A 15579-nucleotide genomic window follows, 5' to 3' on the forward strand; every position below is an offset into this window, starting at 1 on the left:
CTGCACAAATTAGAATAATTTAAAATTGACTTTCTCCAATGAAAAATAAAATTACAATATTTCCCTTCAAATACGGAGAACTATTTGACTTTAATATCTTACAAGGTACAGTGTTACTACAATATTTCCCTTCAAATAATGAGAACCATTTGACTTTTAACATCTTACAAGGTACAGTGCTACTACTAGTCTACTATGGAAAAGGATCCTCATCTGATCCTTTTTTTTGGGATTTTAAGGATTCTGTGATCGTAATCGTGATCGTTCATCATATATTGTATGATCAATTTTTATTAAGTATTATTTATATTTAATTTTAAATTTTAAAATAATATATAATTGTACGATATACAATAAATGATCACAATCACGAAATCTCTAAAATCCCAGAAAATCCTTTTCCGTCTACTACGACCATTTTTACCATTAACCTTTTACCATTTACTGTTTACGACTACGTGAATTCCATAACCAAAAAGCATAATCAAACGGGCAAAAGACTCCTTTCAAGTTTTCAAGCTTTTTCCCAGCACGCGTCCGACAAGACGTTGACAGCCAAAATTAAACACCAAGTAACTCTGTTTTTACCCCTGTCGTTTAGCGACACGCGTCCGAACAGAGCATTTTACTGTTCGAGGGGCAGACGCCGGTTGAGAGCGTACGGAGGTTTCGCCATCAATCTTGTCCGTCACCTGGTACTGTTCTGACCCCCAATGGGCGGTCGACACGTAGTCGGTGGAGTGCTGCTTTGACACTCAGCAGTCACCTTGGGCCTTGGAAACTGGCGCTTCTCTGAGGTCGGAACATAAGACGGACTCTTCCTATGGAAACGCGTGTTTAACTGGTTTATCTCCGTTTTCGATTTTGCCTGCCTGGTTCCAGCACTGTCTTTTTATTTAGATATTTTTAACGAAAAGTTAACAGTACTGTTAATTTTAACGAAAAATTATATTTTTACATTAAAAAATCAATCATGTACTATTCAATTTACCTTTTATTTTGTTCTTATCATTAAAACTCAAAGTTTTCAAGCATTTTTCATTATTTTTCATTTTTATTTATGATTTAATCTCATAACGAGCTAGTAATAACGTGGTTAAAATTTGTATTTGTTGAAAATCGAATCTAAAATTTTTCACTTGTAAGTAAATATGATTATCATTTGACCGTAGTACTAAGTTTGTTCAATGATTTTTTTTTTCTTTAATGATAATGTTCATTGTTGGTTGGCCTTAAATACGATTAAGCATGGATCAAATGTGAGGGTGAACTTTAGTTTTTTAAGCATTTAACTTGCAAGGAAAATAAAAACCATGAGAATTTTCTATCCTAATGACCCATTAGATTAATTTTTTTTTGTTAAACATTGGGGCTAGTAGCCCATCAAAACAGAGAATTACAAAATAGTATCTCGAGCTCGAGAAATCCGACAATATTTGCCATTACGAATTGCTTACAAGTGGGGGATTGCTCAAAGTTGACAAGTCCTAGAGTGTATGTGAATCTCAAGCTGGCCAATTTATAGGCAACAAAAAATTCATCTTGCGATAAATATGTCGAATGCATTTTCTATAAGATATATTGAACGAGAGGGCATTTAAACATGACGAATGCACGAAAAACACTATTAAATTCTTAACACCTCGAGTACAATTCATTCCTAACTTGTTATATTTTAAATCAAGACAATTAATATGTATATATATCATTCCGGCTAAACAATAGTTATACTTCGTAGTCCAATAACTTAAAAACTCGTTTGATAACAATTTTGATTTTAATTTTAATTTGTTTGAGATACGATAAAAGTACACGGGGAATGAAGAAAGGTTGAATGAGGGAGAAGAAAAAATAAATAATGAAGAACGAGAACAAAATATTGAAATGTATTTGGTATACCTTTCCTTACATCTCTTTCACCATTCTTTCACCACTCTTCTCTATATTTATATAGCCCTTATTCTATCATACATTTCATCTATATACATGCTCCTTAAGGAAAGAGATTTCTATTTTTTTTAAATGGAGATTAGTTGTGGGACTCATTTCACATCAAACTTTAACGATCCGAACTGTTTATTTTATAAATCTCGATTCATAGGTCATCAATGAAAAAATTCAATTCAATCTGAAATCATTTGCCCATTTAATTGTTACGATGAAATTTCAATGTTTATTGGAACATAGTGTTCGTCAAATTTTTTTGAACTCAATTAAATGCCTCAAATATTTCCAATTTGGCTAATATTCTGCAAGGATAATCTATGAGGTGCAACTTGAAAAATAGACGTTCGGATCGTTAAAATTTGATTTGTGGCCCCCACAACTAATCTCCATTTAAAAAAAAATAGAGATCCCTTCCTTTAAAAAATCTTCATCTATACACACACACACACATATGCACATATATATATAATTAGGTTGTTTATTGTGTTTCATTACCAATATTTTATTATGACCGGCTTATTTTCTAGGGTAAGTTTTGAGTTTAGTTGGACGAAAATATCGGCTTATCTTTAATGTGTACCTAAAACACAAGGGGATATATATACTCAAAAATCTCTCCTACGTGTACAATTCTTTAGATATAAAATTCAAAACTGAAGAGGAATAATTTAGATGGGGTTCCACATACTGAATAATTGTACTCATTCATCTTTAAGTACATGCCCATGCATGACTCTGGTTTACAACTTTAAAAATCTGTCGTACGTACCAAATATTTTACTTTAACTCTAGGATTCTTATATTCCCATAAATGAAACGCCTTCCAGTCACTTCTCATGTCACCGAAAAAAAAAAAAAATATATATATATATATATTGATTTTTTATTGATTTTTTTATTGATTTTTTCTCTAAATGAAACGCTTTCCTATTTTGTGCAATCACGGTTAAGCTACGTCAATATTTTATATTAATTTTTTTTATAAAGATAATAAGACAAAAAGTAATAGGAATATAAAATGTTGACATGGCTTAACCGTGACCGCACAAATAGAAGGACATGGAGAGGGCACCATAACAGGAGGGCAGACAATCTGCCTCCAAAATACTGAGAAGGGCTTGAAGAATTTTGGGATACAATTTCTCATGCCTAGTGTCATTACTTATAGGCCACCTAAATTTAGATAGAGAAATAGAGAGTGCGGCAAAGAAAATGGAGAAAGGTTTGAGAATTCTAGGATATGATTTTTATGACTAGTGTCATTATTTATAGTAAAAAGAGAAAATAACTTGTTTTTCCAAGTAATACAAAGTCTAATAAGAAAGATTTTCTAGATTCCGAAAGATTTATAATTTATCTCTACTTAGGATTTACACAATCACACTATTTTTAATATTAATTACAATAATATAACTAATTCTATTGTTGATATTTATTATTTTAGCAGACTAATTTTCGCCATTTTCTTCCTCATTATTATATTTTGACCTAAGTTAAACCCTAAACCACGAAAATACATTACGTGAAAGATCACGCATGGCAAGAAGGATCGCATGCAAATCGCAATATGTAGTATCGTAAATCCACATTTTAAAGATAATATATGAAGAAACCCTAATTATTTTGTCAAGGGAAAATAATGAGGATAATACATGTGTTTTCTTACGGAGAACTTACTTGTCCCTCAACATACGATTAATGAATATTTACCGTCCCAACACCATAATCAAAATTATTTATTGTTTTTATCATCATTTAATGATTATATATGCAAAAGATCATTCAATTTGAAGATCATTTAGTCATCCATACATATCAAATCAATCAACAATTTTGGTAACAAGTAGCATCATCTTGATGAACCGTCTATTTGTTATATGCATATGAATAGCTAAAAGATCTCAAAATTGAATATTTTGCATACTTTGATCCTTAGATGATGATCACGAGAATGAATTGTTTCAATTATGATATTCGTACAGTAAAAATTCGTTAGTCGTAAATAAAGGGACAATTATGTAAGTCCCTATAACACAAGCATTGTCCAAAAGAAAAATATCTTTCCAATGACATTATTAGCCCTTTTGTAGCAATTGAGTGATAGCGAGTTGTGGAGACGCATGGACCTCAAAACGTGAGGACGTTGGTAATATTCTTTTATTCCAGAAACTGACCTAATCTAATTTCTGAAACCCTCTATTTTTTGTTCAATAATTTCTTTAGAAACCTACCCATCAGAAGGATACACACACACACACACACACACACATATACGTATATCTCCCACCTGCCTCCTAATTTTTTTAATTTTTTTAGCTGCCACAAATGCCTTTTTCACATATGCCAGATGTTCCGTCAGTTGTTGCAATGCTTCATCAAAGAAAATCACACATCCTTTTATATTTTTGGTATGGATTATTTGTCACATCCTAGTCTCTGCTCCGTCGTAGTACAATATTGTCCGCTTTGGGTCTCGACTACACCCTCACGATTTTGTTTCTAGAACTCACATGAGAACTTCTCAGTGCGTCACCTGTCCTGGGAATGCTCTCGTCCGAACTCGCTTAACTTCGAAGTTTCGATGGAATCCAAAGCCAGTGAGTTCCCAAAAAGGCCTCGTGCTATATGGAGGTGGTCATGTACATATAAGGCGCATCACTCCCTCTCTGTTGGTTGATGTGGGATGTTACATTATTCCACTCCCATATGGGTTGCATTCATTTGGCAATTAGGTTGTGAATTGACTGAACTACCCATTCTGGAGAAATTTTTAGTGGGTTAGGAACAAAGCTTGGTATACCTAGTGTCACAGTACAAGTGATTGATATTTTTTTTTTTTTAAGTATCCAACCACTTGTATTATGACACGTGATGTAACGGGTCGTGTTCTCGGCACACTGAAAAAATATCTCCCCATTCTTGAGTATAATATGAATGCCCTTTGTGTATCAGCAAATCTGGTTTAACCTGTGGTCTAAGCAATGTAGCATTTCTGGCTTTGTAGAACGAAGTAAAACCAATCCTTGGCATTCTATTTATGCATCTCGTTTGACTCACGTACGACCTCGTTCTAATGTCATAATTGAATGATCGATCTAATAACAAGCATGAAACTTTCTATATTTTGATCTCTCACAACTTCACGACGGTCCTCACTCTGTGTCAAAATTGCCGTAATTATGCAACCCTATTAAATTTTCTGTTCTATCCTTTTGTTCTTGAAATGCATCTTTCATTCTAAAATGGTTGTTCATTGGTTCTTGTCCCTTACATTTTTGTGGTCATACATTATTTGGGGTGTTTAGATTCTCATAAAAATAAGGCATTAAAGAAAAAGAAGTTTGAAATTGAGATTTCTTTCAACAATGTGCTGGAAGAAAAATACAACTAGACTAATAACTCGTATGCACATTGATCTTTAGACTTCCAACCAAACAAAATCGACTACTACAAAGTCTTTAAGCCACACTTGTATCTCTTACAATGTAATCAATAAATCTAACACTTGTAACATTGTTTCTTCTTGCGGCTATAAATTTACATTTAGGAGTTGAAATGTCTCAAATTCTTAGTCACATTTCTGATTTAAACAACCTATGGATAAGTTCTTAGATTATGGACATTGCATATATAGTTCATAGTTCATACTATACACATCGTTTGGGAAATTTTATCATACGAACTTATACATTTTTTTTCAATTTGTCGTATGAAATAAAATTTTAAGGGATTTGTCATTTCAACTTTTCGAAATTATTAATTTGTCATCTTATATCCTAACATAATTAAGTTTTTCATCCAAAATACTTGCACATGACTTGTATTAGGGTTATTTTGGACATTTGACTAACGGAAAAAAGAAATCAAGAGAAGAGAAAGGAAAGGTAGAGAGAGGGGTTAATAATAATAAAATGAAAAAAACATATTTGGATCTAAAAAATAATGTAGTCTGCAACTTAGTTCGACACCGCACTAGATGCTTCATTATTCTTATACTACTCAGTCCATGTCAAGTCCAATCCAACTTAGTCCCTGAATCTAATCCAATCTGAAATAGCCCCGTGCACCACAACACCCTAAGGCCATCTCCAACCGAAGGAGGCCAAAGGGCTCCCTTTAGCCCTATAGTCCTGCAAGAAATTATATTTTAATGAACATTGCTAGGCCATATTTTATACCATCTCCAACTGAGGGGGCCCAAGGGCTATAGGGCAAACATAATTTATTATTTTAATTAAATTAATATAGTTAATTAAATTAAATTACCATGTTAAAATAAGATATTCGGACATATTTTGAGTGCCACTTGTTGCCAAATGAATAAGCCTCTGGATTTCTTATCTTTATGTAATCTCAATAATTTTTTGGATAGGATTTTGAGTGACACATGTCTCTAACATGAGTAACTCTCTAGATTTCTTATCTTTATGTAATCTCAATAATTTTTCGGATAGGATTTCGAGTGACACGTGTCGCTAAAGTGAATAACTTTCCAAATTTCTTATCTTTATGTAATCTTAATAATTTTGCAGATAAGATTTCAAGTGCCACATGTCGAGGTATAATTGATTGTGCAAATTTTAGTTTGGATTCTTATATACGTAACATTTCTTATCTTCAGCTTTTAATGTTGTAGGAATGGTGTAGGTATTTATAGGAAAAAAAAAATTAGATTTTTTTTTAATTCGTCCAAAAAAAAATTCAAATTCCAACGATAACCTGACGGCAATATGACGTTAGCTAGCCGTTGCTAGCTGGCATTATGCTGACGCCAGGTAGCCGTTGGCATTCAAATAAGCTGAGCTGGAGGGCTAGCAAAATGTCCAGCTTGACATTTTGGAGCTGGAGGGTTGGTTGGCTGGCTGGAAACGGCCAGCCCGCTGGCTTAATTTGGAAGTTTGGGCCCAGTGGGGCCCACAAACCTTTTGCCTTAACCCTCGGTTGGAGACGATTTTTGTGTCATTCCGAGTTATTTTTAGCCCTATTTGGCCGGGTCGATTAGAAATGACCTAATGTTTTAGAGGCATTTTGGTCTAAGAAACCATTTTATTTTTAATTTCTAATTTTCAAAATAAAGATCAGGCCAGTGAGACACAAACACGTGAGATCTGTTTTAAGGTAGGTGACGACGATATGCTACTTGTGAGAACAGTACATACCATGAAATCCATCCAACTGATTCAAATTACCACGCGCCCTACTGCGTGTGTAATACCTCCCAAACTCATTTGTGAAAAATGATCTTCTTTTTCTTTTTTTAATCCTTATTTTTATACAAGCAATTTTTGGGATAGGAGAGATTCGAATTCAGTATTTTGAAAGCAAGATAATGCTCTTGATCAACTAAGCGAAATGTTCTTTGTTAATGCCCTTTAGAAATGTTTTTTCAAAAAGAACGTTTGTTCGCAAATTCCCTGATGTGATTAGGATGGTATTTTAAAATGAGCCACAAAGTTACCGTTTTTAAGTTGATGTAGACGTCACACTATACACTACAATCTATATGGACCTAAAATAGTCATCACTAAGCTTCAACTTCTTAATTCATGCTAAATTTGTATCCCAAAACGACAACTAGTTACAGAGTTTGTCATAATATTGCAAGTATGGCTTTTACACTCCCTTACATCATCTGTCCAGTCATCAAATTAACAAAGATTCAAGCATCCAAACAGTTAAAATATAGATTGAATACAATTTCAAAACCTCATAATGTAAGGAGAAAGCGAAAGCCACAATTTTGTAATCACCCTAAACATGAAAAGTAATATATATATATATATATATATATATATATAAGTAACTATAATAAAGGGTAAAAGTTAGGTTAAGACGTACAATAATCAATCATAATAATTTAGTTTTAACTCGTCATTCACGGAAAACCACAATGGACAACCAAAATAATGATTTCATGTTGCAAAATTGTTAATTAGTAAATCATATAAGAGAAATGCTAATGATACTCTTTCAAAAGTGGGACTCTTCATGAACTTTCCGTCACCTTATTTTTTTTTACACAATTCACATGCCAACATCATAAAATATTATGCTAAAAAAATGAAATGACGGAGAGTTTATATATAACCCCAATTTAAGAGAATCACCTTAGCGTTTCTCATCATATAATTTCACAATAGTACATGTGAGTTTTCATTGTCACAAAAGTCTTTTCCTACAAAAGATGACACTGCCAAACGCGCTCAATTGGTTGTAGAATTCTCTCACACAAAAGAAATAGTACAAAACAAAACAAAAAATTAATAAAAAATGAGATTTTATATGAAACTGGAAAGAACACCAACCCTAAATTTCATTTCAGAGTTTCTGGGTGTAGATCGGAACCTGAGGTTAAAAGATAAGCCAAGACTCCAGAGATAGAACTACAAGACAACAAGCTCTGATCTTTCTCTCTTCTCTCTCTCTCTCTCTCTCTCTCTCTTCTCTCTCCTCCATATCTCTTTAGGGTTTTCCAACTGAGCGAGTATCTAACTTTCTCTTGTTTTTTCACATATTTGGTTACAGTTTGGTACTGACCTAGAAAAGGAGGATTATTTGTACCAAAGATAGAGAGAGAAGAACAAGAAAGGGAAAGAAAATATTGCCAAGATCAAAACTTTTGGTGATTAGATACACAAAATTAAGAAATATATACATTAAAAAAAGGGAAAGAAAAATAATTAAGGGGTTTGTGGGTGTTTGGTGTGCGGGGGTGGTTTTTGGGTGGATAATATTTTTAGTAATTAAGGACATGGGGAGAGGAAGAGTGGAGCTGAAGAGGATAGAGAACAAGATAAACAGGCAAGTCACATTTGCAAAAAGAAGAAATGGGCTTCTGAAGAAAGCTTATGAGCTCTCCGTTCTCTGTGATGCTGAGGTTGCTCTCATCGTCTTTTCCAACCGTGGCAAGCTCTATGAGTTTTGTAGCAGCCCTAGGTAATTCCTTATATGTATATGGTCTGATCAAAATTTTCCTTCTGTAATTTCTGGATTTGAGATGGGATCTGTTAATTGTTCTCTCTATAGTTTCTTTGATCTCTTCATGGGTTTCATTGGGATCAATTTAATATGATTTAATGGCCCCTACAAATGTAATCCTTTCACAAAGTTTCTCTCTTTTTAATTATTTAATTAATAATTTTCATTCGGCTGATGATACAAATTATAATTTCTTTCATTGGGATCCACATATATGATTTTAGTTGCTTCTACAAATGAAAGCCTCTTCCATAAATTTTCTCTCTTTTTTGTTTAATTAATTAATTTCATAAGGCTGATGATACAAATTTAGATTTCATCATGGGCTGCACTGGGATCCATATATATGATATTTGCTTCTACTATTGCAAAAGCATCTATTTGTAAATTTTCTACTTTTTCTTGAAATTAATTTTTAGTGCTATATATATTGGAAACATTAATTATAATAGTCTCACAAGGCTGATGATATAAATTTTAAGTTCCATTACCTGAAAAGATTCATTTTCTTATCCGTTATTTAAAATTAATTTTTGTGATAAATATGTGTATATGTTGTTTAGCTAATTAAGGTGTTAAGTTTTTGTTCAAAAAAAAATAGGGTGTTAAGTTTTTATATAATTTAGTATCTGATTTTACAAAGTGATATTTTGTTCATTTTTTGGGTACTAATTCTTGCATTAGCTATTTAAGATGTTGGATTTTCATATAATTCCATGTATTTGATTGCACCAAATGATATTTTGTTCATTTTTTGGGCTAATTTTTGCATTTTTTGGGACACTATAATTGTTGCATTAGCTGATTAAGGTTCTGGGTTTTCATCTAATTTCATGTACCTTATTGCACAAACTGATATTTTGTCAGTTTTTTGGGTATTAATTCTTGCATTACTGGATCTGAAGCACAAATGTTCCTATTTTACTTACCCTTTGGAGTTCTTTCTTCTAATTTGATTTCTTCTTTGCAAGCAAGGATTGTCTCTTTCTTTTTTTTTTTGGTTAAATGAAAAAAGATTGCCTTTACTTCTTTCTGCTTAATTTCTTCCCCTTGCATGCATAGTCCTGAAATATAATTAAAAAGTGATATTCGCACTCCCATTTTCTCTCCCTTCAATCCTTCCTCATTTTCTATCCTTAGGATTAATTGAACAAATATTAAAGGGATTTAAAGAACAAAACCCTGAGGGAGAAGTGCAAAAGAAGGAAACGAGAAAGTAAAACATTATTAGTCTATAATTAAATTTCATATAAACTTTTCTAATTATTTAATTAAATAAAATTTAAGTAATTCATCTTTTGCTTTGACAAAAAAAAAAGTAATTCATCTTTTGCACTATCTTGTTCAAGCTAGTCCCCTTGTATGAATTGATTGAGTTAAAGAGAGTATGGCCGATCGACTCCAGAGGTGTGAGCATCAAAAGCCTGAGATCATAATGATCCTATATTGCTTTTTCCATAGAATTTGAAACTCAAGAGTTCTCTGGCATGCATGTATTTGAGAAAGTTACTTCTTGTGATTATTTTTGCTCTGAAACCCGTATATTTGACACATCTATCAAAGAAGAACTATATCTATTGTACAGTGGATTATAAGCTGTGTGACATCTTTCAAATCATGAATTACTTAAAAGAAAAATTAAAGTTTTTTCCTTTTTGCTTCACCACTTCTTAATTAAAGACAGTTTTTTTCTCTGTTCAGCATTAATCTTTGTGATTATATGTGTATGTCTGTTGTGCAAGCAAATCATGTTTGTTAAGTTTTAACAGTGCAGATTATAGTTTTTCATTGTGTTCAGGAGACAATTAATATTCTAGGGTTTTTACATATGGGGGTTCAGGAATTATTAGTAATTTTTAGGTATGTGTAGGATATTCATAAACCAAATATATTTAACCAGTAAATGAACCACCACGCAAAAGCTCAGTAGTTAGAGATGAATTTCAGGTTTGTAGTCCACATGGTCCCCAAAAGAGTGGACTATGATGGTGAAGCCACCCGCTAGTCTCTCTTAAAAAAAAAAAATGGATTGGACACGTTCATAAATCCAATGTAAGTAATGAGAGGCAAGTTTTTAAACTAAAGCTTGGTACTTTCTAATATGAAAAGATGTCCAATCAGAACCATAAATTTGGCTTACGTAAAGAGATTCAACAATATATTTGAGTGCTGACAAGCTATTTTTGTTATCTTTACGCAGATACTTGAAGAATTTGTTTGTTTCAGTATCTTTTTCTTTTAATATAATTTATCTATTTGGCGTAACCTGAAATGACTATTAACAGGAAGCCCTTTACTTCCTTACTTGTGAAATGAGATTCTTGGGTTTAGATATGTTTCATGTGTGAAAAAAAAAATGTATGTATATATTTGTTGTTAATACTAACTATAAGGATTTAGGAAAAACATTTATATTAGGTTGTCAATTTCGAACGTTAATCATGTACTTTCTTGTGTGGATTCGTTGTTAATTTAAATGTCTGACATCATAATATGTAAATCGGGATGAGAATGTTACTTAACCATTCTTGAGTATAATGAGCGAACTCCTTGCTTTGTTGAAATGTAGTTAAACTAGGACAATTATGTTGCTCGCATGAAAGAATACATGGCGTATTTATATGCTGAATCCAGTGATTATGATGACTATTGTGTCCAGGGTGCTTCGATTTATAATTGATGAAAATACTTTGCTGCATTGAAATTATGCAAAGAAATCAACAAGCTCTTGTTCTTATAATATCATATATATATATATATATACACACACACACACATAACACTACATATTATTATACAATCGGAGAACCTCCAATTGCATTATGAAATATGTTATTCTGTCCCGTATTTCGGGCACACTAAATCATATGTACAATAATTGACTATATATGTGTAATCATTTGAGACATGAGAAGTTCATATCAAATGATAGCAGTGAGTTTTGGTTTGGTGTCTTTCGCTGGGAAAATAGTTCTACAACATGGATTGGCATGCATGTTAGGGTTTCTTCTCATATACAAAAAATTTCATCTTTTATTATCCTAATTAATTGGTCTTTTTTCCCCCTTCCTTTTCTCCTCGCTTCTTCTTTAGCATTCTCAAAACCCTAGAAAGGTACCAAAAGTGCAGTTATGGTGCGGTGGATCAAGTCAACATACCTGCAAAGGAACTTGAGGTAACACCTAATAAATTGCTAGTTTTCTATATCGTGTATAAATTTTAAAACTTCGCTAATACATTTTTGCTACTTTGCATGTATATATATATATCAGAGCAGCTATCGTGAGTACATGAAACTCAAAGGTAGATGTGAGTCCCTACAACGAACTCAGAGGTAATTAATCATCTGTGAATTATAATTAAGCCAATGGATTAACTGTGGTCTTCATGGAATTGTTTATCGCTTAGAAATTTACGTTTTTGATGAATAATTTCAATTTATGTTGTATCCATGCATGTAGAAATCTTCTTGGTGAGGACTTGGGTCCATTAAACACGAAGGAGCTTGAGCAGCTTGAGCGCCAACTTGAGGCCTCCTTGAAGCAAGTTAGGTCCACTAAGGTAACTTCAGTTTAATATCAAATTATGAGTTATACATTGACCATTTGGCAGAATTCATCATCCATTTTCAGGGCCCGTTTGAGATTGCTTATGTAGAAAATATTTTTTCTTATTAGTACTTCTGCTCGAAGTGATTTAATGGAAACACAACAAATCTTTTGGTAAAAGTGCTTTTAGGAATCAAAACAACTTTTAGTTATGCCTAGCATAGCCATAACCAATTTTCGTTATTTGGAAGTGCATTTAGCCATTCAGAAAGCATTCTCGCGCAAACCCTTAGATTTTAATGAAGTATTGGCTTGAACTACCCCCTTTCAGCTCTTTTAGGAGATGTTGCTTTAATTGTTCATCTCATCTTGCTTTGCAGACCCAGTATCTGCTGGACCAACTTTCTGACCTTCAGAACAAGGTATGTGCCTTCCAGTTTTGCCGAGAAATGAAAGCATTGCAGTTTCATGTGCTTAAAAGTGAATTATCTACCTTGTTCTAATTACAGGAACAACTGTTAATCGAAGCCAACAGGGATTTGACAATGAAGGTAATTTCTGTCTCAAGGCTCACTGCGGTTAAATTTTAATGTGCTCTTTTGATTGTGACACCGTCATCAGTAAGAAAAAACTAACGAGTCTCACAACGGTCCAATGTGCTGTCTTGATTAATTCTGAATATTTATATTCAATAATATTAGCATATGAATATTGCAGTTGGATGAAATTGGTTCAAGAAATCAACTTAGACAGTCATGGGAAGGAGGTGACCAGGGTATGGCATATGGAACCCAGCATCACCATGCTCAATCCCAAGGGTTCTTCCAGCCTTTAGATTGCAATCCCACTTTGCAAATAGGGTAATTATACAAGTATTTAATTTTTAATTATTCATCTGAATAAGTTATGTTAAACTTCACTAATAGCTTAATTAGAAGCTAATTAGTTTAACTAATTTACAGGTATCCCGCAGAGGGGTCAGAGCAGATGGGTGCCACAACTCATGCCCAACAAGTGAACTGTTTCATCCCTGGATGGATGCTTTGAGATTATGCTGCTGATGAATCTGATCAGTGCCTCTAATCAGTCATAAAAAAGCATATACCCAAGTTTGTGCTTTTTTCTTTCTTCTTTTTTTCTTTTTTTCTGGCAATATATAAACTGCATGTAACTTAATTTCACATAAAATCAGCAGTGACTGAATTTCAAGGGGACCTTTCAAAGGCCTAAAGTCCTTTTAACTTTTGTTAGAGGGCTTAAGTTTACAATATTGCGAACTTATTTCTTGCTTTGAGACTAGCTATGGTTGTATAATGTTTTCTTTTTTTTTAAAAGAAGACTGGTTGCAGATGACACTTTATCGCAGTGGCAGAAAACAATGATTTCTATGCATATTGGTGCGGGTTTGATGCCCATCAATCCCCTTTCCCTAACATTTAACAATCTAACTCACAAACACTATCGTTTGTTAAAAAAAAAAAAAAAAAAAAAAAAAAAAAGAAAGAAAGAAAGATTGGATATATGTATAGGGTTAGGATCCTGCTTTGACACCCAATTTGTAGGGCTCATTTTGTAATGTATTCATAGATCATCCTTGCAAAAAAATTAGACAAATCCAAAACCATTAAGATATTTATCTGTAGTGAAAAAAATGGACAAATACGGTTCTACAAAGAAATAATAAATTTTATTCAACGGTCATATGGTTTCGGATTTGGGTAATTTTTGGTAGAAATGAAATTTGAGTATAAAATAGAAAATAGACGGTTGGATCATGAAATACATAACGGAGTGGTTCCCACAAAAAACGTGTACAAACGTATGTCAGAAACGTGTGTCCCCAAGACCTTAACCTATATAGATAAATAGATAGATAGATAATTCTTATTCTCATGCACATTAAATTTGTGCATAAAGATATAAGGCTGAAGACCAAAAAATGAAGGGGAAAATATTGAGTTATTGGGGTCAAGTACATCCAATGATAAGCCTTGTAGCGAAGAATTCAAAATTGGGACCTCTTTCGCCATTGAGAAGAGAAATATCTCTAAACAAATACCTTGCTTGTGCAGAAAATTGGGACCTTAGTTGAATCAAAGGTCTCTTAATTATGTCAAGCCCGGTCAGTTTGTACAAAACAAAAGTTGGGCCTATGTGTTTGTATTGTCCTCGGGTTTACAACATTTTCTCTCCTCCATAAGCCCAATATAAGTTGGTTATAACTTAAGCCCATAATAAGTGGCAGTACAATCACGTATAAAGCACAATTAAATTTTTATAAATTTAGTATTTTGAAGAAGCATGTGAATATAGAGAAAGGAGAGAGAGGGGTTTTGGGGTGGTGGGGTGGTTTTAAGATCATGGAGTCTATTGAGAAATTCTTTCAATCACCTTATCTGACAGAGATATATTGTTGGGCTTGCTGCGAATTTTATTTCAATGAATCGAATCGCTTTTTTTTAATCTCGATCAAAGTGTTGTAGTCTTAATGTTTATGAATGTGATCGTGTAAATTCTATTATATCTTGAAATATCCTTGTAGAATTCTACCATATCTTGTAGATTAGATATTATCTTATTAGAGTTGCAATCCTAAAGAATTTACCGTCCCTACTACTATAAATAAGGGCACCATTAAGATAACATACACCTCAAAATCACATATCTATCTTCTCTCTCTAGCCGTGCCACACCCCCTCCCTTTGCCCTTTAGTTGTTCAGTCAAATAGGCTTACAACACAACAAAAAGATCATTCTTATAAAACTTAGACGAACGCAATATCTTAAGGAAGAACAATATCATTTAGACACAAAATACAGATAACATTGTTGATCACCTTTCTTATATAGGTGGGCATATGAATCAAAAAAATGACCACCATTTAGTTGGAAGATTAAATGGCTTTAAATTTAGGTAATATTTTGCTACAATAATTTTTGAAAGAAGACCCTAGTGAATCACAGAAATTTAAAAAATTGGATTTAGATTACGGAATACTTTTTTGTTTACTTAACTTTGGTATGATCAAAATGTATGTGGTGTCCACACGAATTTAGAAATCCAACTCCTCTTTTGGAGGAATTGGACTCCTATACAAGGAAGGTA

At 33.0% G+C, this 15579-nt stretch overlaps 1 protein-coding gene across 1 annotated transcript; it reads left to right on the forward strand.

Moving 5' to 3' along the window:
- Positions 1–8228: 8228 nt before the first annotated feature.
- On the forward strand, positions 8229–13823 carry LOC137741191 (agamous-like MADS-box protein MADS2). Its single transcript, XM_068481001.1, has 8 exons — positions 8229–8883; positions 12019–12100; positions 12198–12259; positions 12387–12486; positions 12854–12895; positions 12983–13024; positions 13191–13333; positions 13436–13823. The coding sequence occupies exons 1-8, from the start codon at positions 8699–8701 to the stop codon at positions 13518–13520; spliced, it is 741 nt and encodes a 246-aa protein (XP_068337102.1). The 5' UTR covers positions 8229–8698; the 3' UTR covers positions 13521–13823.
- The last annotated feature ends 1756 nt before the right edge of the window (positions 13824–15579 follow it).

Source organism: Pyrus communis, chromosome 7 (genome assembly GCF_963583255.1).
Source record: "Pyrus communis chromosome 7, drPyrComm1.1, whole genome shotgun sequence".
NCBI lineage: Eukaryota > Viridiplantae > Streptophyta > Magnoliopsida > Rosales > Rosaceae > Pyrus > Pyrus communis.